Here is a 23,506-nt window from a genome sequence, read left to right as displayed (position 1 = left end):
TTAATTTACTATTTATTTATTTTTGGCTGTGTTGGGTCTTCGTTGCTGCGCACGGTCTTTCTCGAGTTGCGGCGGGTGGGGGCTACTCTTCGTTGCGGGGCACTGGCTTCTCACTGCGGTGGCTTCTCTTATTGTGGAGCATGGCCTCTAGGTGAGCAGGCTTTAGTAGTTGCGGAACGTGGGCTCAGTAGTTGTGGCTCACGGGCTCTAGAGCGCAGACTCAGTAGTTGTGGCGCACAGGCTTAGTTGCTCCGCGGCATGTGAGATCATCCTTGCCCAGGGCCCGAACCCGCGTCCCCTGCATTGGCAGGTGGATTCTTAACCACTGTACCACCAAGGAAGATTCATTTCTTTAAATTTTTATTGGGTGTAATTGAAATTGATTTACAATATTGTGCCAGTTTCAGGTGTACAGTAAAGTGAATCTGCCATACAAATACGTATAAAGAATGGACTTTTTAGAAAAGATCTTTGGCTACCTCGGAGGGCAGTTTCCGTGGGGTCAGGACAGAGGGGAGCAGGGTTGCAAAGGCTCCCGCTACAAAGGTGATGGGGTGGGTTTCCGTTTCCAGATTTCCACGCATTTGTGCACGGCAGGGAAAGAACCACGAGAGAGGGAGAAGGTAGAAATGTAGGCAGAAGATGGGGCGAAGAGGCGCTGGGCCACACCGATGTCACTCCCGTGGGATCGTCCGCGGGCCAGGGAGCTCCTGCTCTGCCTATATTGTCTCATAAGTATAAGGGCAAAGAAGAAAAGGGGGAGTAACGGTCTGTAGCGGCTGCTATGTAGCAAAGAAACCAGAAAAAGGTGGATACGCCTTCCACAGGGGACAACACGGCGCCAACACCAAAAAAAGAAGTAACATCCCGGAGAAAACAGCTTAACCACACACAGCCAGGCCTTTTCCCAAGCCCCGCCCCTCGACCGGGTATGGCTGCGGGAGACGCACGCAGGAAGGGGTGGGGCATGAACGCTGAGCCCGCGCGCTGATCTCGCGAGAGCAGTAGAGGGCGGAAGCGCGGTCTGTGCAGGATGAGTTTACGGGTTGTGTTCGTCTTGCTGAGCTTCGCAGCGGCGGGTAAGGCCCCCCCCCCCCCCCCCCCCCCGCCTCCCACAACAACTCCTCGACCCACCTCCACTAATCCCAGTCTCGCCGCCAGGCCCACCAATACTCACCGTGGCCGGTCGCCACCTGACCTCACTTCTTCCCTGCCCGACCCTCGCCACCCCTCCGCTCGCCATCAGCCCCTTCCTCTGTTTGCCCGTTGCAACGTTCTGAGGATTCCTTCCTCTCCGCCTGCCTCTCTTCAGCCAGACGGTTTCTCTGTTTCAGGCTCCACGCAGTCCACTTCTTTGTCAGTCTCCTCAACAGTCGCTCCGAGGACAAGTCCGGCTTCTACAAGAGACTCCAAGCTCACGTTGAGCCTGCAGCCTGAGCAAGGACACAGTGACAGACTCCCTCTGAATCAGAATACCACGAAAGCCGTCCTTGGCAGTTCGGAACCCGAGCTGCAGCACAAGAATGACCGCCTTGGCAATTCCTCCAGAGACCAGTCCACCAAGTCGGTCTCCAGCCCCTCTTCTGATAACAAGGAGCCCACCAAGTCCGATTTAAACACAGTAACTGACAAAGCTCTGCAGCCTTCCAGAACTGAATCTGGGGGAAAAGTATTGCTAGACTCTGACCGCTCTTCTACCCAGCAGGAGGGAGGAGGTAAGTCTTTAGAACCACCTGAAGATGAGGAGCCCAAGGAGACTGAGGAAGGGGATACAGAGCCTGAAGAGGGTGCACCGCCCAAAGACGAGAAAGAAATGCCTGGCCCTGCCTCCAGTGAGAACCGTGGAAGCACAGTTTTGAATTCCCGGAGTAGGGAGAAGGGTGACCGTTATAAGGATAATCTTGGAAGTTCCAGTGCAGAGAGCAGCCACTTCTTTGCATATCTGGTGACAGCAGCCATTCTCGTTGCTGTCCTCTATATTGCCTACCACAATAAGCGGAAGGTAAGTCAAGAGTTGCTTTAAGAGGAGGAATGGGGGCTTCCCTGGTGGCGCAGTGGTTGAGAGTCCGCCTGCCGATGCAGGGGACACGGGTTCGTGCCCCGGTCCGGGAAGATCCCACGTGCTGTGGAGCGGCAGGGCCCGTGAGCCATGGCCGCTGAGCCTGCGCGTCCGGAGCCTGTGCTCCGCAGCGGGAGAGGCCACAACAGTGAGAGGCCCGCGTACTGCAAAAAAAAAAAAAAAAAAGAAAGAAAAAAAAGAGGAGGGATGGGATTTCCTCCATCCTGAAAGCTTGGAGTGTGGGTATCCATCACTCATCTGCCTGTAAGCACTAGGAATTTAAAAACAAACTTCAGTTTTTTCTGAGACCCTGCTAGGGTTCTTTATTCTTCTTTCAGAAATCATATATTTTCATGTCTGTTTCCTCTGAGTGCCTCTGTTGTTGCGTCAGGTGCCAAGTTTAGGACGTTATTATGCTCTGACCCAAATTAGGGTCTCCTCCCGTTATCTTGGAACTTACAATCTGTCACAGCCTGAGAGGACCTGAGTACCTGACAGTCTGTAAGTAGTTAGAGCCCTTATCTTCCTGTTTCCTCTCTCAAAAAGACAGTGCTTCCTGTCTTATTATTTCTAGCTTCCTTTCCCAAGCTTTTGTTTTCCATGTGCAGTGGCAGAAAGAATGGTTACATAGTCTTCAACACCAACAGCAGAGAGCCCAGGGACTATATTTTCTGCAGTCAGTTGAGTTTCTGATTAGACGAAAGGCCAGAAATTGCATGGATACACTCATCATTTACTTCAGCAGGGTTTGTTGTGTTGCTTAGTAACCACTCTAAGGACAAAATGATTGCATTCCTTTTTTTTTTTTAATTGAAGTGTAGTTGATTTACAATGTCGTGCTAGTTTCAGGTGTACAGCACAGTGATTCAGTTATATGTATATATATTCATTTTCAGATTCTTTTCCCAAAATGATTTCATTTCTTATTCAGCCCTAAGAATTTAGTAGTTTCTGTAAGCTGGTTAAAATTGAAGGATCCAATTCATGATAGCCATAAGGCCTAGGGCTGTGAGAAATGAGGGAAGACATTTAGTAAAAGTGGTAATTCCTGGGAATTCCCTGGAAGTCCAGTGCTTAAGGCGCTGCACTTTCACTGCAGGGGGCATGGGTTTGATCCCTGGTCAGGGAACTAAGATCCTGCATGCCTCACAACACGGCCACACACACACACAAAAAAGTGGTACGTTCCTTATTCTACATCCAAGTCCTCCTCATGGAGAGTAACCTTAGGTATGAAATGAGAGTGGTAAGGTTAAGATGAAGCAAAGTGTGGGGTGAAAGAGTACATTTGCAGATAAGATAATTATCTTATCTGCACATTAATTATTGCTTAATATTAAAATAAAAGGAGGGTGGATGGGTCAGCCTGGAGGAGGCTAAGTTGGGGAGGAGCTGGCGGTTCTTTTCACCAAGTGCTCTTGAGTAAATCATACAGACCACCACAAGCTAGAGCCCAGAAGAGCCCTCCTGCATCTCTCATTTCCTGTTTAGCAGTATAAAGGATTCTGATGTAACTAGGCCCTGTCCTCCTTATAATTGTTAATAGGGCCTTTCTGTGGATGTCCTGCTCTTTTTACTGTCAGGGTCATTAGGGCCACCACGTGATTACCTCTGATTTCAGAGACTGAAATATGTCATTAGAGAGTCACTTGTTAATCTCTGACTTGTTCCTTTCCCCAGATTATTGCTTTCGTCCTGGAAGGAAAAAGGTCCAAAGTTACACGGCGGCCAAAGGCCAGTGACTACCAGCGTTTGGACCAAAAGGTAAGGAAGGAAGGAGGGATATGCAGTCTCACATGGGCCCAGCAGTGGGCTTGTGTTTGGCATGGCGGCAGCAGCAGCTGATTCTGGGGTGCTGTTGCCACTGCCCCGCCCTTTTCAGACCACAACATATAGACATTCATGTGAACATGTCTGTGATGTTTGAGCTAGAAGAGATTCTCAAGGCCTCTGCAACAGCTTCTTCCTTCAACAGATGAGGAAGCTCAGGCCCAGAAACATTATGATTTTTTCCCCTAAGTTCCCACTACAAGTTCCTGTGAGAAATGAGGGAAGACCTGAGGGCAACTCCCTTGGCTCCCAGCCTGTACTTTTCACACTCCATCAGCACTTCGCAAATTTTCATAGGCATGTGACTCACCCTAGGAATTGTGATTAAAAAAAAAAGCAAACTCTGTATGGGGTGAGCCTATGCTTCTTCATTTCTAGGGAGTTTCCAGGTGACACCACAGGCTGCTGGATCCACACTCCGGGTCGTAAAGCACTAGGCCACACGCCCTGGAAGCAAACAAATCCAGAAATGTAGGATCTGGGAGCTTCCAGCTCTCTAGATCAGCCCTGCAAATAGACTTCCTGAGTGCGGCCAGCCCAGGCCTCTGCCAGAAAGCAAAGCCCTCCTTCCACCCCAGAGGCAGCCTGCCTGCGTGGGGACACACTGCCTTGCTGCCGGCATGCGCCCTCCCTCCCTCTGTGCAGCCACAGCCAGGACACTGGTAAAGAGTGGTTGGTGCCCGACTTCCCACAGGGAACACAGTCCGCATACCAGTTACAAAATAAGCCGCGCAGCTCAGAATCTCTTTGTTTGCTAGCCCAGTAGGTCAGCTGCACAATACAACTCTGGCCTAGAACCTTCTCAGATAATTGACTTCAAGGATTTCTTTTCCCCTTTGTTATAATTTTTTTCTGATTAAAAAAAAAGTGCATGTAAACAATTCAAAACAATATAGGATGGTGCACAGTAGACGCCCAAGATTCCCATACGCCCTCCACCAAGTATGTCTCTTTCTAGTGTTTGTTTTATTTCAAACTGACTTTTAAAATAATTTTATGTGCTATTATTTTATCAGTTGCTGTTTGTATGGTGGAGGGTCAGTTTGTCTTAATTTTGAATTTTTCTCCTGAACTTCAACTCCTATAAGATCTTCCCCCCGCCACCTCCCACCCCAAGATCATAGCAGTGAGGTATATTCCTTTGGAAAAAGATGAATGTTACCAATAGATTGTATTGCTCTTGTTTCAGATTTGATTTTTCTGTTCTTGAGAACCTTGTCCTCCCTGCTGATTTGTTTCTAAATCAAGAAAAATGAAGAGAAAACTACTGTGACCTAAGAGACACACCCCCTCCTCTAGGGTTTGGTGGCAAGTCGGGGCTGGCAGAGGCAGGGGGGATTGCTTTGGGTTTTGCACCTGCACTTTGGCGAACTTGTCCTCCTGTGTTCCCGTTATTTATGCTGGTGTCTTCCAGCCTGTCCCCCTGAGTGTGAGTAGGGAAGCATGTGGGCGTGCCCAGCTGTGACCAAAGGGAGACCTCAGCCCTGGGCAGGTGACTGCTGCTGACTGCCCTCCCTCGGGTCTTGGCCCTGTCGTAAAGTTAGCCCTTGAAAACAGCATTGCACTCGCCACTACTTACCTTCGCAGACCTAGGAGAAAACTACAGGCTGTAGTCTGTTTCTACCAAGGCCTCTCCCTTTGCGGGGATGTGCCCTACAAAAGATGTAGAATGTAGTGAATGCTGATGGGCAAAGGGCTCCTTTGAACACGATTCTCTTCAAAGGCTTCAGCAGCAAACCAAAACTGCAGCTAAAAAACATGCTTTACTGCCTGCGAGTCCAGCCTGCCTAGTGCAAGCTCTTCACGTTCTTCTGACATTTTCATATTATTTAAGACGAAGTGAAGCCACTTCCATTTAGTTGTACTGAGCAGAAAACTGAACTTGGGGGTTCTGGGAGGAAAGCTGTAAAGCCACTACGCCCATCACAGATGTTTTAAAAATCACAGTTACGATTATTGAAACATTGTGTTCATCCCTACTCACCATCATTACAGAAACTTTTTGAAGGAGGGTGAGTTCATGCCTTGGGGAAGAAAGCAAGGACTGTTTGGTTTGGGTCTAAAAATTTCGAAGGGCTTTTATGAAACACGTTTCCCACAAACTCTATTTTACCTTTGTTGCCTAAAATAGACTTACATTTACAAACTGACTATACTCCCTCCTTTACCTGAATCTAGTTAATGGTCCTCTTATCTGATAAAAAACGCCAAGGCTAATTAGTAAAAATTCTCCTTCTGTCCCATGTCAGGGATTATTAAAATTTAAGAAACTCAGGGGACTTCCCTGGTGGTCCAGTGGTTAAGACTCCTTGCTCCCAATGCAGGGGGCCCGGGTTCGATCCCTGGTTGGGGAACTAGATCCCACATTCTGCAACTAAGACCCAGTGCAGCCAAATAAATGAATAAATATTAAAAAAAAAAAAAAAAAAAAGAAACTCAGAGAGTTCCCCTGACATAACGGAGGGTAGTGTTTTGGATCAGCTTATTGTTTTATTTAAATCTGTTCTAGTTGTGCTACCCTATTATCAAGAGCCTAAAGAGAGTTGTTTCTGGGGGGGGGGGGGAAAAACTGAAAGAGAATAGCTGATCTCAGGGAAATGCAAAGAATGTGGGAAGTGAGAGGAACAGGATGAATTGTAGGCCATCGAAGAAGTCTGGCGGAAGAAGGGGCCGTCCTGTTTGTCATGGTATCTTCCACCTCGCTTAAAACAGCCCGTAAAACAGTTGAGACTTTCATTCTCTGCAGGTAACATCTGTAGAGGTAAGGAATGAGGACTCTTCTTGGCATCATCCCCTAAGACCATGGTTATTTATTCCCTTTTCTGTCTCCCCTTTCCCTGCCTTTCTTCCTCCCCTCTAATGTTTTCTCTTTCTTCCTGTCTCCACTCACCCCTTTCCTTCCGTCTTCGTGCATGCCCAGATTCCCCGATCCCATTCATCCTGTTTGTGGTCCAGCTTCCATTCCCTTGCCATGTATCTTCCTCATAACCTTTACAGAGTCACTTTGGTCCTTGTCTTCCTGCTAATAATGGTTTCCCAGAGGTTCAGATCCCCAGATCCAGTGGCTTGTTCTCAAAGCTCAGTCTTGTCCCTGATAGAATTGGACACTTAGACCATCAAATCAAACTTCCCCTCTTCTGGTCTCTCTGTCCTGGCTTCTGAGAACTCCTTTGTCTTACCCTGTGCTGGTGTAGGAGAAGGCCCTCCAAGACAGGTCTTTGTCTTTTCCTTTGTCTCCCTAGAAACTCATCCATTCTTTATCCTCTGAGTGAGTGACTCCCAAGTTTTTATCCTTGGCCTAGTTCCCAAAGAACCCAGTCCTGCCGTGTGCTGAATATTTCAGCTTGGTCATCCTATTGTCACTGAAATGGAATTTCTCTCTTCTGCCCATTAAGCTGCCCCTCTCAACTGCCCAATCTCTTTAATCACCTCAACTCCAAACTGCAGACTTGTGCCGTTTTTATGTCTTGTCACGAAAGTCCTATCCATTTTTAGAGAACCATCTCCAGCTACAGTCTCCATTTTCCTTGTTTCCCTGCCCCACCCACACTGCCACCCATTCCACTTCTCTCCTAGATTTTTTTTTTTTCCCAAGAGCCACCTTAATTGGTCTTCTGTCCATTTTTTGTGTATGTGAAGAGAGCAGAGTGATCTTTCCAGAGTACTTGCCGCGACCTGAAGCGTGTCTCGTGGCTTCGAGAATCAAGTTCGTGGACTCTGGTGTTCAGGGCTCCGCAGGCCGGCACTGTCCTGCCTGTCTTTCCCTGCATCCTCGCTGGGCCAAAGGTCCCTCTTGTCGGGCCCGTCCAGGCCTCTGTGCCTTTTCGTCCTTGCTGCGTCCTCCAGTCCCTGGCTTCCGGTGGCTGTTTTCCAGTTAGGGCGCGTCCCCCCACCTTCTCTTCTTTCCCTTGCCTCCCCGAAACCTGTTTCCTCAGGGCCCAGCTCACGTTTGCCCATGCACCTTCCTGACTCCCCTGCCCCGCGTGATTGGCTCTTTCCATTTTACTGTAATAGCTCCTGGTAATGCCACTCACATATTTTGGAACTTGAGCAAAACAGGGCAGCCGGCATCTGCCGTCTCTGTCTGGTCTCCCCAAGAAAATGAAGCTCCTTCAGGAGCACCCAGGGCGCCATCTGCGTATCTGCCTAACACGGGACAGTCCCCGGGGACTTGAGTTCAGTTTCTTCTTGCAAAGGAGACATGTTCTTTGTTCAGGACATCTGGCTGTGACTTAGGTCTCGCACGGCTCTTTCTGGCTACTGGTTGCTGTCCCTCACTGATGGACATTGATAGTAAGGAGGAGAGCAGAAAGCAAGGTTGGTTTCAGGCCCCAAGTCGGTTGGCACCAAGTGGACGCCTAAGTATTGTTGTAGCGTCTGCAAAGCTTCACTTCTTGAGCCTCTGAGAAGTAGGTTTCTTGTGTGAAAGAGTACAAAAGAATTTAAGTTTCACTTTAGAAATTGCACTGAAAGAAATCTCCCACAACAAAGGAAAAGTTGTTTTCTGGGTAGTTGTCTTTTTGAAGATAGACTCTTTGAAGCATGTTTTCCTAGAGATTGTGCAGATGAGGGTGGCCTGGTGGGGGAGGGGAGGATCTCTCCAGCTGTGGGGGGGGGGGGCGGGGAGGCGGGCATGAGAGGTGCCCTATCCAGATGGCTCTGTGCTTCCTTTCCTGGCCCCAGTTTTTGGTGGCAGGGTGGTTTCCATTTGGAGGAATCTGTGCTTCAGAATTATTTGAAGAGTCTACCTCTGGACTCTGTGGGAGTGGAAGGCTAGTCTACCTAGAAAGGCTAAGACAACTCAGAAAGACCTGACAACTAGCTATGTACACACTGACATTTCTTTTCACATAATGGCTTTCAATGAAACTTTTGGTGACGAACTCTAAACCTCTAAAATTCCCGATAATGATTCTCATTTTCTTCCCCCATTTCACGTCATTTAATTCAAGAGCCTGCCCCCCGTTTTTGCAGGGTAACTTGCTATGTAGTGCTGCAGGTGTGATGAAAGCTAGCACGCTTTGCACATGTTCTGAATCATTTGAACAGGGAAGACGAGTATGCCATACACCAGACCCTGTACTTCTGCCAGCTGTTTTGTAAAAACTCTCGCTGGGACAGTTGCGTTTGGCATTGTCTTGCTTAAGAAAGAATCCTGAGAAGAGATTCTCAAGTTTAATTGGACCATACGTCCAGAACCAAGGCTGAATCTCACCTCAGTTTCTTAAGTCACGTGTGAATTTCCTAAATATCCCGATCTAGAAACTCCTCTGTAAAGGCATTGGGTCTGAGCTGTATAGTGTTCCAAGCTGCCAACAAAGTCAGCTTCCTCACACTTGTCGATATCCTTTTAATTCAGAAGTCTAACATGTTCAATAAATGGTTGATTGTTGAAATTGTTTCCCTTCTTTTTTTGTTTACCCAATTAGCAGGATACTACTGTTTTGCAATGTTTTGTATTTCCACCTTGTAACTTAATGATAATCACTTAATTTTATTTCTTTAAAGCTTATTTGGGGACTTCCCTGGTGGTCCAGTGGCTAAGGCTCCACGCTCCCAATGCAGGGGGCCTGGGTTCGATCCCTGGTTAGGGAACTAGATCCCACATGCCGCAACTAAGAGTTCGCATGCCGCAGCTGAAGTTCCCACGTGCCACAACTAAAAAGATCCAGCATGCCGCAACAAAGATCCCATACGAGGCAGTGAAGGTCCTGCATGTTGCAACTAAGACCTGACACAGCCAAATAAATAAATAAATATTTTTTTTAAAAAAAAGCCTATTTGGTCTAATGACAAGTATTTTTCCACATATAATGTTTTACCTAGCTTTTATGAATGCCGTCACCACGTAGTTATGTATCTCTGCACAGAAACCAAAATAAATTTCAAATGTTAAAGCTCTAAAATCATTAAATTTAATTTTTCTCCTTATTTTTTAAAAAGCAGTCGATATACATTATATTAGTTTCAGGTGTACAACATAGTGATTCGATATCTGTATACATTGCAAATTGAACACAGTAAGTCTAGTAACCATCTGTCACCATACAAAGTTATTTCAGTATTATTGATTATATTGTACCTCTTAATCCCCCTTAATAAATTTATTAGTACTGTATTGAAATTGATTAAAATAAGGCCTAACGTAAGTGGAAGGTCATTTTTTTTTTAAACCTTTAGCCTTCACTCACCTTCCCACCCAATCCCCACGTAAGAACCAATACACCGGAAACGCATTCCCAAGCTTTGCACGTGGTCTGTAATTTTCCATGTTCTGATTGACTGCCTGCCAACCTCCTCCTCCTCACCAGGCAGCCCTTGTCCTAGGTTGGGAGTAGCTGGGCTTCTTGTCATAATACACTCGTTACCTCTTAGGGCTCGTCCTTTGCTGTACCCTTGGCTTGAAAGCTCTCTCCACCTGCATCAACCCCAGTGAAGTTGTCTTTCCAGGCCTCTGCCCTGACGGCGAACGCCCCCGTCTCGCTGTGTATTTTAGGAAGCTAAGTCTCGAGGCTCAGGCCCTGAGGTCTGGGAGGGTACCTTGATGCTGGCATGGTGAGAACCCAATTTAACCCCGATCATCAGGAAGACGAGCCCAGGCCCTGGCTGCATGCGCATTGGATGTTCTTCTGTAACATACACCTTGCTAACTAATGCGTCCTGTCAGCCCCCTGCCCCCACGTCCACATGGACCCTATCACAGGCGCTGTGGGGAAAGCCAGTGGAGCCAGAAAAATGGGCTCTGGAGCCTCAACCTATGGAACTACAACCCAAACCGTGCTCATCAGGCACCCTCTCTCCGCTGTGTAGAACTCCCGCGGAGAGGCACTAAGGGGGAGTGGGAAGAGAAGCCTCGGGCCAGTGGGACCACCCTGCTTCAGCCGCCCCACACTCTCAAGGGTTCTGGCCACCTGACCAAAGAATATTTGGTTTGATGGCTCTGAGTTAGGAGGTGTGGGTGCGGGATGCAGAGCGCTGCCTGATGAACCATTAAAGTCACCCAAGTCAGTAACCCACGCTGGGCCTTTTGTAGAGACAGCATGTTATAAAAGGTATGAAAGGGGCTTCCCTGGTGGCTCAGTGGTTGAGAGTCCGCCTGCCGATGCAGGGGACACGGGTTCCTGCCCCGGTCCGGGAAGATCCCACATGCTGCGGAACGGCTGGGCCCGTGAGCCATGGCCGCTGAGCCTGCGCGTCCCGAGCCTGTGCTCCGCAACGGGAGAGGCCACAACAGTGAGAGGCCCGTGTACCGCAAAAAAAAAAAAAAAAAGGTATGAAGGATCACCACCTGCCTGGCTGGAAGAGCTTCAGTTTAAGAACAACCATCTAGGGACTTCCCTGACAGTCCAGTGGTTAAGAGTCTGCACTCCCACTGCAGAGGGCACGGACTTCAATCCCTGGTCGGGGTAAGATCCCACATGCTGTGCAGCACAGCCAAAAAAAAAAAAAGCACCATCTATGCTACACTTCTGCGTCGGACTCTTATTCAGAAATTAAAAACGAGTACTTTACGTGATCAGAAAGGCATGGGTAAGTCAGGGGCTGTGCCGGAGCACTGGCCAAATTTCCTCTGACTCATCCCTGACCAAACTAGTTCTTCTTCTTCTGTGCCTGGACCCTTGAGCCAAGCTTCTGAAGATCTGAGTACAGGTTCCGCTTCAGGATGGCGCTGCTGCACAGCAGGGCCCCTTGCAGGGCTCCCATCAACCCACAGGTGAAGACATCCTGGCCTAGGAGACAAAAGCAGAGGCCCGTGTGCACTGCTGCCCCCCCCCCAAATGGGGGACAGGGATGGACAAGAGCCCCTGGGCCAGGGCCGCCCAGAGATGGCTTCAGACCAGGACCAGGACCAGGGTCCACAGCTGCCGAGGCAGCCCAGCTCAGGGTGTGGGAGGCTGCAGGGGGCAGCAGGATCTGAGGGCAAGAATGGAGGACTCTGGGTGACAGGGAAGCCCAGGGTCTCAGGTCCTGGCAAAATGCAGCAGTGAGTGTACCTGTCAGGTAGAGGTTGGGGATGGGGCTCTGGGCCCTCATGGAGGCCATCGCACCAGGATGCAGGCGGCCCAGGTCGTGGTCAGCCCCGTAGCAGGCCCCCCGGGGAGCTGCCAGGTAGAACTGATTTGTCAACGGGGACCCTCCAGTCACACTGTCCACCTGAGGAGGCAAAAGGGGCAGCCGAAGAGTGGGAGTGGGACCTTGTGAGACCCTCACCTCCTTTCCTGCCCCTGCACGAGCTGCCTGCCGGCACGGGCTCCCTATCCTTTCCTGGAGCTCAGTCAGCCCAGGCCTGGTTCCCCTGCCCCAAAGAAAGGGTAGAGATGCACCAGCCACAGAAGTCTGTCCTCCTACCTTCCCCTCCAGCTGTGGGAAGAGCTTCAGGACGACCGACAGAGCGGCTTCAACAAAGGAGCTCTTGAGGGTCTCGTAGCCGCTGCTCCGCTTTCCCTGGGGCTCGTCCCGCCACTCCTCGAACCACTCATAGGAGGTGGGCACCAGCACGACCCCTGTGGAGCGGCCTGGGGATGCAGGGCGGGGTCACTACTGCTGCCCCTGCCCCGCCCAAGCCCCCGCCCCAGAACCTCAAGCCCCACCTGAAAACCGGTCCTCCCACAACGGGTCCTTGGCCGACGGGAAAGTAATGAAGAGAACGGGCATGTGCCCTACAGCCTTGTCCGCAGGCAGAGAGAGGTAGTGCTCCATCCTGGGGGAGGAGAGGGGCTGTCGGTCCCGGCCTTGTTTCCCGCAGCCAACAGCACCACCCCGAGGGTAGGTCACCCCCAGGGACCCCCGAAGGGATGAGGCCAAGGCACAGCCTAGGTAGGGAAAAGCCCTTTGGGAGTAGATTCTTGCCCATTTCCTCCCATCCTGCATCCTGCTGCTTCTCCCCCAGCATCAGGGGAGGGCACCCTCCCCACACACGCACACCCATGCCTTACGCCATGTCCATGTCTGTATCAAAATAAACGTAGTAGTTGGTAGACGGCAGCCCCAGGTCCTTCTTGGTGCCTCGGAGGCAGATGAAGACAGAGAACATGCTCAAGCCGGGCCGCACCATCCCCAGCTGCCGCTTCACACCTGCAGAGGCGGCAGGGCCGCGTGAACAAGGCCACCAACTGCTGCCCCTGCCCCGGGAGCCTGCGGACGCCCACTCACCTCGTCTGCAGCCTCAGACGTTTGGACAACTCGACCTGGCAGGGGCCTGCTCTTTGGTCTCCTGCCTGTGGAGGCCACGGCCTCAGACTTCTGCTCTGAGCGCCTTGAGGAGCAGTGAGTGACGCCTGGCTCTCTGAGCTGCTCACTGCCTCCCATCGTCCCCTTAATGTCTCAGCTATGAGCGGATGACGGGCTCTGCACTACAAAGACCACGGCTAGGAACAGTATTTGGTTGTAAGCCTTGGCTTCGGTATTAAGTTGAATACAAACCATCTAATGACTGAATATGCATAATTCCTTCTGTGCTGAACAGTCAGCACAAGGCCTTAAAATGGTAAGTGATGCAGATGAACAGACGCAAATGGCATCACTGGCGCTTGGCATTTCAGGGTTCATCTGGGGAGGAGGGAAGAACAGCACTGAGGAGGAAGGCACCAGGCACCGTGGGAGCCTCTGGTCCCCTGGACCGAAGCCACTGGGCATTCCCACCTCTCAACAGCTGAGCCCAGACCAGTTTTCTGGAAGTTGCTCCCACAGAGTCTTATCCTTTTTTTTTTTTTTTTTTTTTTTGGCGGTACGCGGGCCTCTCACTGCTGTGGCCTCTCCCGTTGCGGAGCACAGGCTCCGGACGCGCAGGCTCAGCGGCCATGGCTCACGGGCCCAGCCGCTCCACGGCACGTGGGATCTTCCCGGACTGGGGCAGGAACCCGTGTCCCCTGCATCGGCAGGCGGACTCTCAACCACTGCGCCACCAGGGAAGCCCCGGAGTCTTATCCTTTGTTCCCATTCCCAGGACCATTTCCAGCCTCTGCCTGAGGGATAAGTCGCCACTGGCTGCTCTGCTTAATTCATGTAACAAATATTTGTTGAGGACCTGAAATGCGCTGGATCCTCTGCGAGGCCTTGGGAACACTGCAAGGAATCGGACGTGATGCCTGTCCACTGTCCACTTTCCTGAAGAAGCTGGCTCTCCTATTAGAGGCTGCGAAGACCTGAGTGCTACGGGGAGGGTGACCATAAAACTTATCATCCAGAACAGGCCACTTCTGAGAGTCAAGGGGGCGTTGTAACAATTACAGTAGGACAACGGGCATATGACACCCAGCTGTGGGAGCGCCGAGCCGCCCAGCTGTGGGAGCGCCGAGGCGGGGCAGGGGATGTGGTGAGTAGTAGTAATTGCCCTGGAAAGTCAGGAGCACCTTCTCCCCTGGGTCCCAGCATCGTTGGGGAACCACAGCTGTGGGCACCCCCTTTCCAGGTGGGGCAGGGTGGGCACAGAGAGAACCAGGGGCCCAGGAGTGATACCCCCAGGTCTTCAGAAGCCCCTTAGCACAGCCATCACCTCCACCCAGCCCCTCCTGTCCCTTTCCCCAGCTAGAAGGAAGGGGTCCAGGAGCCACCCACCTGGCAGAAAAACAGAACCTTGGGTCTCAAATCAGGCACACGACGATGAGACCAAGCCCTGCTTCTCCACACCAGCCTTAGCTCCCCTACTGATTTTGTCAAACTAGTCTTCCCTACTCAAAACACCTCCTCTCCAAACTACCCTCCTCAAAGCTCAGCCGTGGAATTTAAGAAAGGCGCTCCTGTTCACAAAGGCTCCCCCTGCCTGACCACCCCACCTCCACCCTCGACCCCAACTAGCACTGCCTGTCCCCAAGGCCACCAGATATCCCGTTCCCATCTCTGAGAGGGAGACAGAACTGTGAGAATCTCTACCCCCAAACAGCTGGAAACGTAGGAATCCCAGCACCTGGGGTCTCTGAGTTAAGCATCACTGCTGCCACTGTCTGAAATGCTCTCAAACTGGGATTCATGCAGCTCCCGCTCGAGAGAGGCAGCTGGTCCTTCAGGCAGGTAGGGGCTGGCACATGAGACTGTCTTCAGGGCTGGGATACGTAAGAGCAGTGGAAGCTGCTTCCGCCAGTGAAGGGAGGCAAGCTCGGCAGCTAAGTCTGTGGCATGGCTGCCTGGAGAGAAGGCGGGCCTGGGGGAACACTGGGCCCGTCAGGGGACAGTGTCAGGGTTCAGAGGTCCTGGGAGAGAGGGAGGCACGAAGTACCAAAGGCCACCGGGCGGTCTCTGCCCCACCCCACTCAGCTCACCCGGCCTGAGAGAGGGGAGGCCCCTGCTGGCAGCAGGTGCCGGCCGAGGCCCAGCTAAGTGAGGCAGAGGGCTGAGGAGGCCAGTTCCCAGGAGCACATGGCCTGTACCTCAGAGACAATCATGACGGCCACCCACCCTCTCCCCCACCAGGAAATCCAAGGCCTCACTTTTCTACTGAACCCACATCCCTGGGCCCGCCCTCTGGGGCGGAGCGCTCTTTCCACAGCGCTCCTCCCCGGGCACCAGTGAAGTCCGGGGTTTCCACCCCAAACTCATCGTGAGTGGCTCCCTACTCCTCACCCCAGCCAGAGGCCTTTACGCAGATGCCTCTGCCTCACCCTCCAGGATCGCCGGTCCCCTCCCAGCCAGCGGCCTCCTCCCCTCAATCACATGGGGAGCTGCCAGCTACATTTCCAAATGGTGACGTCTCAGCTAACCTTGGCTCAGCCACTCTGTTCCTTGTGGGCCGACCTGCTCTCCTGCCCCTTCAAGTGAGGCCTTCGCTCTGGAAGCCCCATGCTTCCCAGCCCAGAGCAGGCCAGCAGCCCAGGCTTAGGAGTCAGACACACCAGCCTTCTCCTCTCAGCTTGGCCACCTCCAGCTGGGTGGCCTTGGGCAGTTATTCACCTGTGTGCCTCTGTTTCCCCAGCCATCACCATTAGGATGACGAGCCCTCTACCCAGTGGCCGAGGATCAAGGCAAGAACAAAAACAGGCTTTTAGTTTTGGACGCGGCGTATCAGTGGAGATGACTAGACTGAGGCTTATTTTGAGTTCAGGGCTCACGGAGTGGAGGATACTCCTGCAGCCTCGGCACCAATACAGAGCTGCTTCCTGAAGAGGCAGGCCCACAACAATATTATCAAGGCCTTCTTCTCCACGCCAGCCTTGGCTCCCCTTACCAACAATGTCAGATCAGGCTTCCCCACTCAAACTAAGTGAGAAACTAAGGAAGGAAGCAGGATTCATAGGGCAAACTCAGTGAAAGTCCAAGAAACGTTCCTTTAGGACTCAACCCACCATCATGGACTAGCAGAGAGATGATCTAAGATCTAGGGAAACTGGAAATGGGCAACTAGGACTGGAGACTTGAAAGAGGAAAGGGAAACATGGTTGAGGTGATAAGGGGAAAGGGAGGAAATATGCCAAGAATGAAATGAGAGATAAGGACCAAAGGGTCTTTGGGGAGGATGTGATACAAAGGAAGTTGATGCCACCCCCTAAACAGAGGCCTTCTGGGAACGGATGTTAGAAACCGGTGTGCTCACCTTTTCTGCCTATGGAGGGTCAAAGGGCAGTGCTAATGCTGGGGGAAGCATCAGCCAGGCTGAGCCAGCTGGTTGCAGAGGGCAGGCCTGGGGCACCTGGAGGACAGTGATGCAGCCCAGTCGTTTACCTGGCAGACAGCGGGCCTTCTCTGGCAACAGGTACTCATAGGTGTTGAATAATCCTGCATTGGAGATCACGACGGGGCAATAGATGCTCACCAGCTCCTGACCCTTCTTCACAGTGACACCTGCAGGCACAAGAGCTTGGCTGAGGTTCTGTAAGCTCCAGGAGGATGAGAAATGTCCCTATTCCCCACCCCCCAGATCTCTCCCACATTGACCCCGAGCGGGCAGGCCCCAGGCCAAACTGCAAAGTGAGGGAACCATCCTGAAGCGCTGCCCTCTTGGCTCACGGTCCCCGCCCTGGCTTCCTACCTCTCTCCCCACCCTGCGTGGGCACGCTTCTCTTGAGCAACCCACCAACCTTCACACGAACCCCGAAAGAGCCCATGGGCTGAAGGCCTTCACTGGAATCCTAGACCCTTCTTCACAGCTGCCAGACTTCCCGTCCCAACTTGCTCTTTTCAAAATCCTCCAAAGACACCTCAACCTCTACTTAAACTCCAAGGTCTTGTCTCAGCCTTCCCTGATGTGGTCCCTTTCGTGCGTCCAGCCTCATCTCTGGCCATTCTCACTAAACTATTAGGTAGGACTGTATGAAATAGCTGATAGTCAACCGTTTTTTTAACCTATAAATGTGGCAGTCTCTTATGATTCAACCTAACATTTTCAGATGCCTAAAAATACTCAGCTCTTTCATACCTCTGTGCCTCTGCACATTCTGTTCCCCCTGCCTGGAATAACCACCCCTCCCCTCTGGCTAGCTTCCTCTCACCCTTCATGACCTCCCTCTGAGGCCTTCCCTGTTCCACCACCCTCTGTGTCACCTCCATCCTTGGTGCCCGCCTCTATGTGGCACTTTAATTATAGCGCAGTCATCTTCCCTGTGAGACTGGAAACTTCTTGAGTTACAGATTAGGATTTACTTATCTTTTATCACCTAGCACGTGAAAAACACAAATAAATATATCCGCCACTGAATTTAATTGAACTGATAAACCCACCTTGGTCCACAGACCCCCTGACGGCTGGAAGAACTTGCTCATGAACATGAGAGAAAGTCTCACACATCAGACAGCCACCCCCCTCTCACCACCGGGAACTTCCCAGTCTCCTCTACACACATGCCCTTGGAGACCGCTGACGGTCTTTTCTCCCTTGATTTTTGCATGCCCTGGGCTACCCACTCACCACCTCCTCCTTGAAAGATTCCTCTGGTGAATTTACTGTCACACCAGCTCTGTTTTCCCCAGGCCTCTCTCTGCCCCCTTAGCTGATGCTTCTGAAGCACCCGCAGCCTGGATGGCCTGTTCTGTCTACCAGAGTCCTTCCTTGCATAGAGCCTCTCCTCACAGAGTTCATCCACGGTGGGATTTTGACGCTCTGTGCAGGTGACAGCAAACACCTGAGCCAGGGTAGAGTCTGGGTCCCACTCTGCCATTTACAGATTGAAGGCAGGGCATCCTGCCGGCCTCCACACCACCCTACGAGCACCCAGGTTACGTACTCACTCCATCAGTCACTGAACAAACAGTTACTGGACTCTATTATGTGCTAAAGTCTATAGACATAAAGATTAAAAAGACACAGCCCCTACACTCAGGAGGTCCTAGATTACCAGATAACTATTTTTATCCATTGAATAAATGATGAAATACTGTTCTCTGGGAACCATGCCACCCTTTAACCTTCCCGTGTCCTTTTTGCTTCCAGGCCAATCGCTATCCCCGGGCAGCCCCAGACTGGGACAGATTCCAGGCTTTAACCCCCGACTTGGAGGTCAGTTCTTCTACACCTTCTGCCCTCAGTGCTTTCTTTGCTCTGCACCCAGAGACCCCAGGTCTCTCCCACCCCGGCCAGGGACTGTGAAGACAATGCAGGGCTCTTACCGCAGGCTTTCCCAGCTGAGTCCAGCAAGATGCTCTGCACAGGGGCCCTCGTCAAGACAGCACCCCCGGCCCGCTGAATCACAGGGATGGTGTGGAAAGCGATTTCACTGGAACCCCCTCGGGGATAAAAGGCCCCTTTTATGTAGTGGTCAACCAGCAGAGCATGCATGGCAAAGGTGGTGTGGCTGGCGGTCACGCCTACAGAAGGAAGGAAGGGGTGATGAGGCAGGAGGGGCAGCGGTACCTTCGTTCAGAAAGGAATACGGGTTCCCATCAGAAAACACGCAGCCTTTGGGAATTCCCTGGCGGTCCAGTGGGTTAGGACTCGGTGCTTTCACTGCCAGGGGCCCGGGTTCAATCCCTGGTTGGGGAACTAAGATCCCGCAAGCCGTGAGGCATGGCCAAAAAAAAAAAGGAAAACACGCGGTCTGAGGCTATGCATCCCAGGATCCAAGTGATCCCCGGGGCTCAGGGCAGCCAGAGGGCCTGTTTCCATCCAAATGTGGGGAACGGGGAACCTTACAGGTCTTGGGGCCACTGGGAATGTCCTCCCTGCAAACTGTCATGCTGCCAGGGAGGACAGTTTTGGTTGGAAAGGAAAGTCATCCAGGGCGTGGGTGAAGGGAATTTTTATCAGTGTGTCCAGTAGGGAGGTGGACAGACATCTCCTCCATGAGCTCCAGAGGGCCTGGGGTGTGTGCTCTTCCATTTCAGTCAGCCAAGCAGGCTCAGGAAGGAAGACTGAGAGCCAGGAGCTGCCTGGGGCCCAAGGCCAGTACCCACCATAAGTGGGAAAGATGTAGCTGAGCACGGCCTGGAGCTCCGGGGAGGCTGGCAGCTCCCGCAGGACCTCGGCCAGGCTCTGGGTGGATGCATGGAGGAACGAAGAGAAATGGGTGAGCAGCCCATACTTGTTGAGGACCTGAACCATGAGCAGCGGGAGGATCTTCAACAAGATGGCATGACTGACTCCTCTGGATACCACCTGGGGAAGGGAATGAGCAGGGAGGAACAGATCTCATCTCCTGACTCGCCTTTCCAACAGCCTGCATAGCCCGAGGGCCAGCAACACTTAGCCCCGGCTGAACTTGGCTGAATTTGCATTTTAAAACTCTGTACTTGGGAAAACAAACAAACAAACAAACAAACAAACAAAAACTCTGTACTTGGGACTTCCCTGGTGGCAAAGTGGCTAAGAATCCACCTGCCAGTTTAGGGAACATGGGTTCGATCCCTGGTCCGGGAAGATCCCACATGCCACGGAGCAACTAAGCCCGGGAGCCACAGCTACTGAGCCCGCATGCCACAACTACTGAAGCCCACTTGCGTAGAGCCCGTGCTCCGCAATGAGAGAAGCCACTGCAATGAGAAGCCCGCGCACCGCAATGAGTAGCCCCAACTCGCTGCAACTAGAGAAAGCCCGCGCGCAGCAATGAAGACCCAAAGCAGCCAAATATAAAAAAGTAAATAAATTTATAAACAAAAAAACAAAAAACTCCATACTCTGTGAATTTTTCCCATTCTACCCTCAGGTGAGTCCTTTTTTGCTTCTCAGTTTCCAGCCCAAATTCCTTGTGAATAATCCCAATCAGATGAAGTGAAAAAGTGGTGATACGACCACAGGGAGGCCAGTGTGGTCAGGCAGGCCAGTGTGGTCAGGGAGGAGAGCTGAGCGCCCCCCAGAGGCCAGAGTGAGAGTGGCAGCTGCGAAGCCCAGGCTCCAGAGACAGAGGGCCCCCGGGGCACAGAGGCCAACTCCAGTGGAGGCTGAGCTCCAGACAGACAGGCCTGTTCCTCCTTCCTGCCTCCCTTACCCATCACTCCGCTAATGAGGAAGGTCAGCCTTGCTGGGAATAAGCAGGGGGTCCTCAGCATGTCCGTGTTACCTTAACCAGCCTTATATACTTGTCGATGGCAGCTTCCTCCTGGGGAAACTTCTCCTTGAGGCCCTGTACGTAGGCTTTCTCCCCACTGTACATGGGAAACTCCTTTCGGCCATTGGGCCCTTCTAGTACCATGATGTCAAAGGGAGAGGCCGTGGGAGCCCAGTCCAACTGCCCCTCAGTGATCTGGTCCAAGATAAAACGGCCAAAGCTGCCCTCCTGCATGCGCCCGATATAATGGATTCCTGTTGGGAGACAGAAAAACAAAGTGTCATAGGGATATGGGGATCGAGCCCTGGAAAAGCTCCAACAAGGAAGCAAGGTGAAAGAGGTTGTCCTGCAGGGCTGAGTCTGTGCCCAGAGGGGGTACCCACCCTTTCTGTAGAGGGGGGTTGCAGCAGAAACCACCAAATCCCTGCCCAGTTCGGCTGCCGGCGGGTACAGCTGTCAGACAAGGAAAGCGGTGCCCAGGGAGAAGACGGGGCCTCCAAAATCACAGAAATGCCCAGGATCATCCCACCATGGCTGCTCCAAACCACCAGCTCCCAGCCCTTTTCCACAGAAGCCTTACCCGTGTCAAATTCAAGGCCATTCTGTCCAAACGTATGACAACAGCCTCCCGCCTTGGTATGTTGTTCCAGCACCAGAACTCGCTTGCCAGCTTTGGTCAGGATCGCCGCTGCCGCCAGGCCCCCAAAGCCACTGCCTATGACCACCACATCCAGCTTCTCTGGCACTCGGCTGGCTGAGAAAGCTGCAGCAGATGGAGGAGATGGAGGTGGGGGCTTCTTGGGGGGCAGTGAAAGAGCAGTGATGTGGAAACCAAGGCAGAATTCTCTAGCCTGTACAACGCCAGAAAACTCTAGAGCAGTTTGGCAAGGAGCTCCTGACTAAAATGTCTCAAACATTTTACCTGGGAAATATTCAGGACCAGCCAGGCGGGGTAAACAAAGTGATTTGGTTTGATCTGAACTGATTTAAGGAAAGCCACTATGTAGCTGGGGATGTTTCCTACTTGCAAAGAAAGTAAAAAATCCACAAACTATCATAGGAACAAAACAATGCTGCAATACAGGCTGAGAAACCTAAGTGCAGACAGAGAGCGAGCTAGGGAAGAAAGGAAACAAGGAGGGGGACGGGGCCAGTGCAGGCTGCTGGCTCATGGACTGGTCCATTCACAAGCAGGTTATCTTTGGAAAATGCAGGGTCTGCAGTTAGCAGTGGAGCAGCCCAGTCGGATGATGGTTCTTCAACATCCTGATGCAGAGGCAGGACAGAGCTGCTCTGAGAAATCGTGGAGGTGGGGTTGAGGAGGAAGCACCTAAACAAGACAAAACTGGACAGCCCGTGGTGCTGTATGGGCACTTCCTACACAAGATCTGTTCTCTCAAGATCACTCCTAACTGGTGGCGCAGGGGTTAAGAATCCACCTGCCAATTCAGGGGACACGGGTTCAAGCCCTGGTCCGGGAAGGTCCCACACGCTGCGGAGCAACCAAGCCTGTGCACCACAAGTACTGAGCCTGTGCTCTAGAGCCCACAAGCCACAACTACTGAGCCCACGTGCCACAACTACTGAGCCCATGTGCCACAACTACTGAGCCCACGTGCCACAACTACTGAAGCCCACACATCTAGAGGCTGTGCTCCACAAGAGAAGCCACCACAATGAGAAGCCCATGCACCTAACGAAGACCTAACATAGCCATAAATAAATAAATAAATATATTTTTTAAAAAAAAGATCACTCCTGAAGAACTGAGATTTGGAATTTTTCAAGCTGCTAGGGAACTCAGTAAACTTTCAACTTTTCAAATGTTTTTTAAAAGACCTATAGTGAAAAATATATTTCATATTCACATCCCAGAACATATGTTAGTATATAATATAAATACCTGGAACAGAAGTTTCACAATACTTACCAGAACCATGTATTATGCACTCTGATATTTTCCATTCTACTGTCATTTAAAATGTTAGTTGCAACAGTTAAACTAGTCATCTCATTTTTAGACCAATCCAGATAAATGGAGTGACTTGCTAATGTTTTCGCAGCAAATTAGTGACAGAGTCCAATTAAAACTCTGATCTCAGAAGTTCAAACTAATAGCCCTTCCACTTAGAACAATACTGTCTCCAACTGTGTAGCAAGACTTGTTGCACAGAATACTAAAATTTACAAGTGAACAGGTGAGAGAGATCTCGGATATCAACAGATTATTCTCTTTACAGGTTATTCTTTTTTTCTTTTTTCTTTTTTAAGCAGTAGAACTCTTTCTTTAAAACCTTAGAGGAAATTCGCAAATACTTTTTAAAGATGACAGTGCAGGTCAATGGAAGAGCAGCTCTGAGCCTGAGTCACCCTGTTGAGTCTCGTTTCAACAAGAGATGGGAGCAGGCATAACCAGTCAAATCACTTGATGGGCCAAATGCAATTTCCTATAAAGGTTTCTGTGCAGCTCTCCCAAGTCCCTGAACCCATGGGGAAGATAAGTGAAAACGTTAAGGTCTTAAAGCAAAGTAGGGGAAGGGTCTCTTGTTTATCCGGTTAGCCACCGCTATACTAAGTGGCAGGGCCTGAGCGTGGCTATGCCAAAAACTTGGCTCGCCGAGGACGATGCCCGCGCCCGTGTGGCCACGATTCCCCGGGCCTGCGGGGACCAAGGCTCTCGCCAGTGGCGGACTCTAAAGCGGGTGCCTCCACGTGCAAAGAAGCCCTCCCATCACTCTGCATCTGGGGAACGCTAACCCGCGAGGATGTCCAGGCGCAGCCTCAGACCCCGGGGTCCCTCCCGCTCACCTTGCTTGAGAACCTTCTTCCTGGCCTCGTTGGCGGTCACCAGGGGCGCGGGTGGCCGCTTGACATCCTCGGAGAAGGGGTTCGGGGAGCTGCTGGAGAACAACCCCTTGCAAACTTTGCCGAGGACGGCCAGCAGCAGCAGCGCAGCCAGCGGCAGCAGCAACAGCCACATCGCGCTGGCGTCGGAACCTGTCCGCTCCGACTGCGCCCGGGCTCTGCGGCCGCGGCTCTGCCCAGTTAACTTATCCTCGCACCCGGAAGGCACTGCCAACTTTGGCCACTGCTCAGCCAGGCCCTTTTTGGCCAGAAGCCAAGTCTCCGGCGGAGATTGACCATTGCGGCTCTTCGTACTCACGTCCCTGGAGGCGCGGAGGGCCGTGCGCATGCGCGGAGGAGGCCC

General features: G+C 51.7%; 2 protein-coding genes across 3 annotated transcripts; one reads left to right on the top strand and one right to left on the bottom strand.

Moving 5' to 3' along the window:
- Nucleotides 1-1,000: 1,000 nt before the first annotated feature.
- TGOLN2 (trans-golgi network protein 2) lies at nt 1,001-8,460 on the top strand. Its single transcript, XM_079940219.1, has 4 exons — nt 1,001-1,079; nt 1,335-2,002; nt 3,740-3,823; nt 5,079-8,460. The coding sequence occupies exons 1-4, from the start codon at nt 1,034-1,036 to the stop codon at nt 5,082-5,084; spliced, it is 804 nt and encodes a 267-aa protein (XP_079796345.1). The 5' UTR covers nt 1,001-1,033; the 3' UTR covers nt 5,085-8,460.
- Nucleotides 8,461-8,523: 63 nt separating this feature from the next.
- Nucleotides 8,524-23,452, bottom strand: RETSAT (retinol saturase). 2 transcript variants are annotated; one of them, XM_079940055.1, is made up of 11 exons: nt 23,107-23,452; nt 20,879-21,061; nt 20,311-20,552; nt 19,208-19,409; nt 18,425-18,622; nt 16,544-16,663; nt 12,826-12,964; nt 12,481-12,590; nt 12,239-12,405; nt 11,884-12,043; nt 8,524-11,619 (listed from the first exon to the last, which is right to left on the bottom strand). In XM_079940055.1, the coding sequence occupies exons 1-11, from the start codon at nt 23,276-23,278 to the stop codon at nt 11,480-11,482; spliced, it is 1,833 nt and encodes a 610-aa protein (XP_079796181.1). In that variant the 5' UTR covers nt 23,279-23,452; the 3' UTR covers nt 8,524-11,479. The 2 variants fall into 2 exon arrangements, with proteins under 2 accessions (XP_079796181.1, XP_079796180.1); XM_079940054.1 differs by having other exon boundaries at nt 8,524-12,043.
- Nucleotides 23,453-23,506: the final 54 nt, after the last annotated feature.

Source organism: Stenella coeruleoalba, assembly GCF_951394435.1.
Source record: "Stenella coeruleoalba genome assembly, chromosome: 13".
Lineage (NCBI taxonomy): Eukaryota > Metazoa > Chordata > Mammalia > Artiodactyla > Delphinidae > Stenella > Stenella coeruleoalba.
The sequence above is the reverse complement of the archived record's forward strand: the minus strand, read 5'-3'. Positions and strand labels throughout refer to the sequence as shown.

Coding starts and splice junctions, on each gene's coding strand:
- TGOLN2 (XM_079940219.1), top strand. CDS start 1,034: ATGAGTTTACGGGTTGTGTTCGTCTTGCTGAGCTTCGCAGCGGCGG. Junction 1,080..1,334: donor GCTGAGCTTCGCAGCGGCGG/GTAAGGCCCCCC, acceptor TCTCTGTTTCAG/GCTCCACGCAGTCCACTTCT. Junction 2,003..3,739: donor CCTACCACAATAAGCGGAAG/GTAAGTCAAGAG, acceptor TCCTTTCCCCAG/ATTATTGCTTTCGTCCTGGA.
- RETSAT (XM_079940054.1), bottom strand. CDS start 23,278: ATGTGGCTGTTGCTGCTGCCGCTGGCTGCGCTGCTGCTGCTGGCCGTC. Junction 20,553..20,878: donor TGGCCTTGAATTTGACACGG/GTAAGGCTTCTG, acceptor GTCTCCCAACAG/GAATCCATTATATCGGGCGC. Junction 12,591..12,825: donor GATACAGACATGGACATGGC/GTAAGGCATGGG, acceptor CTCCTCCCCCAG/GATGGAGCACTACCTCTCTC.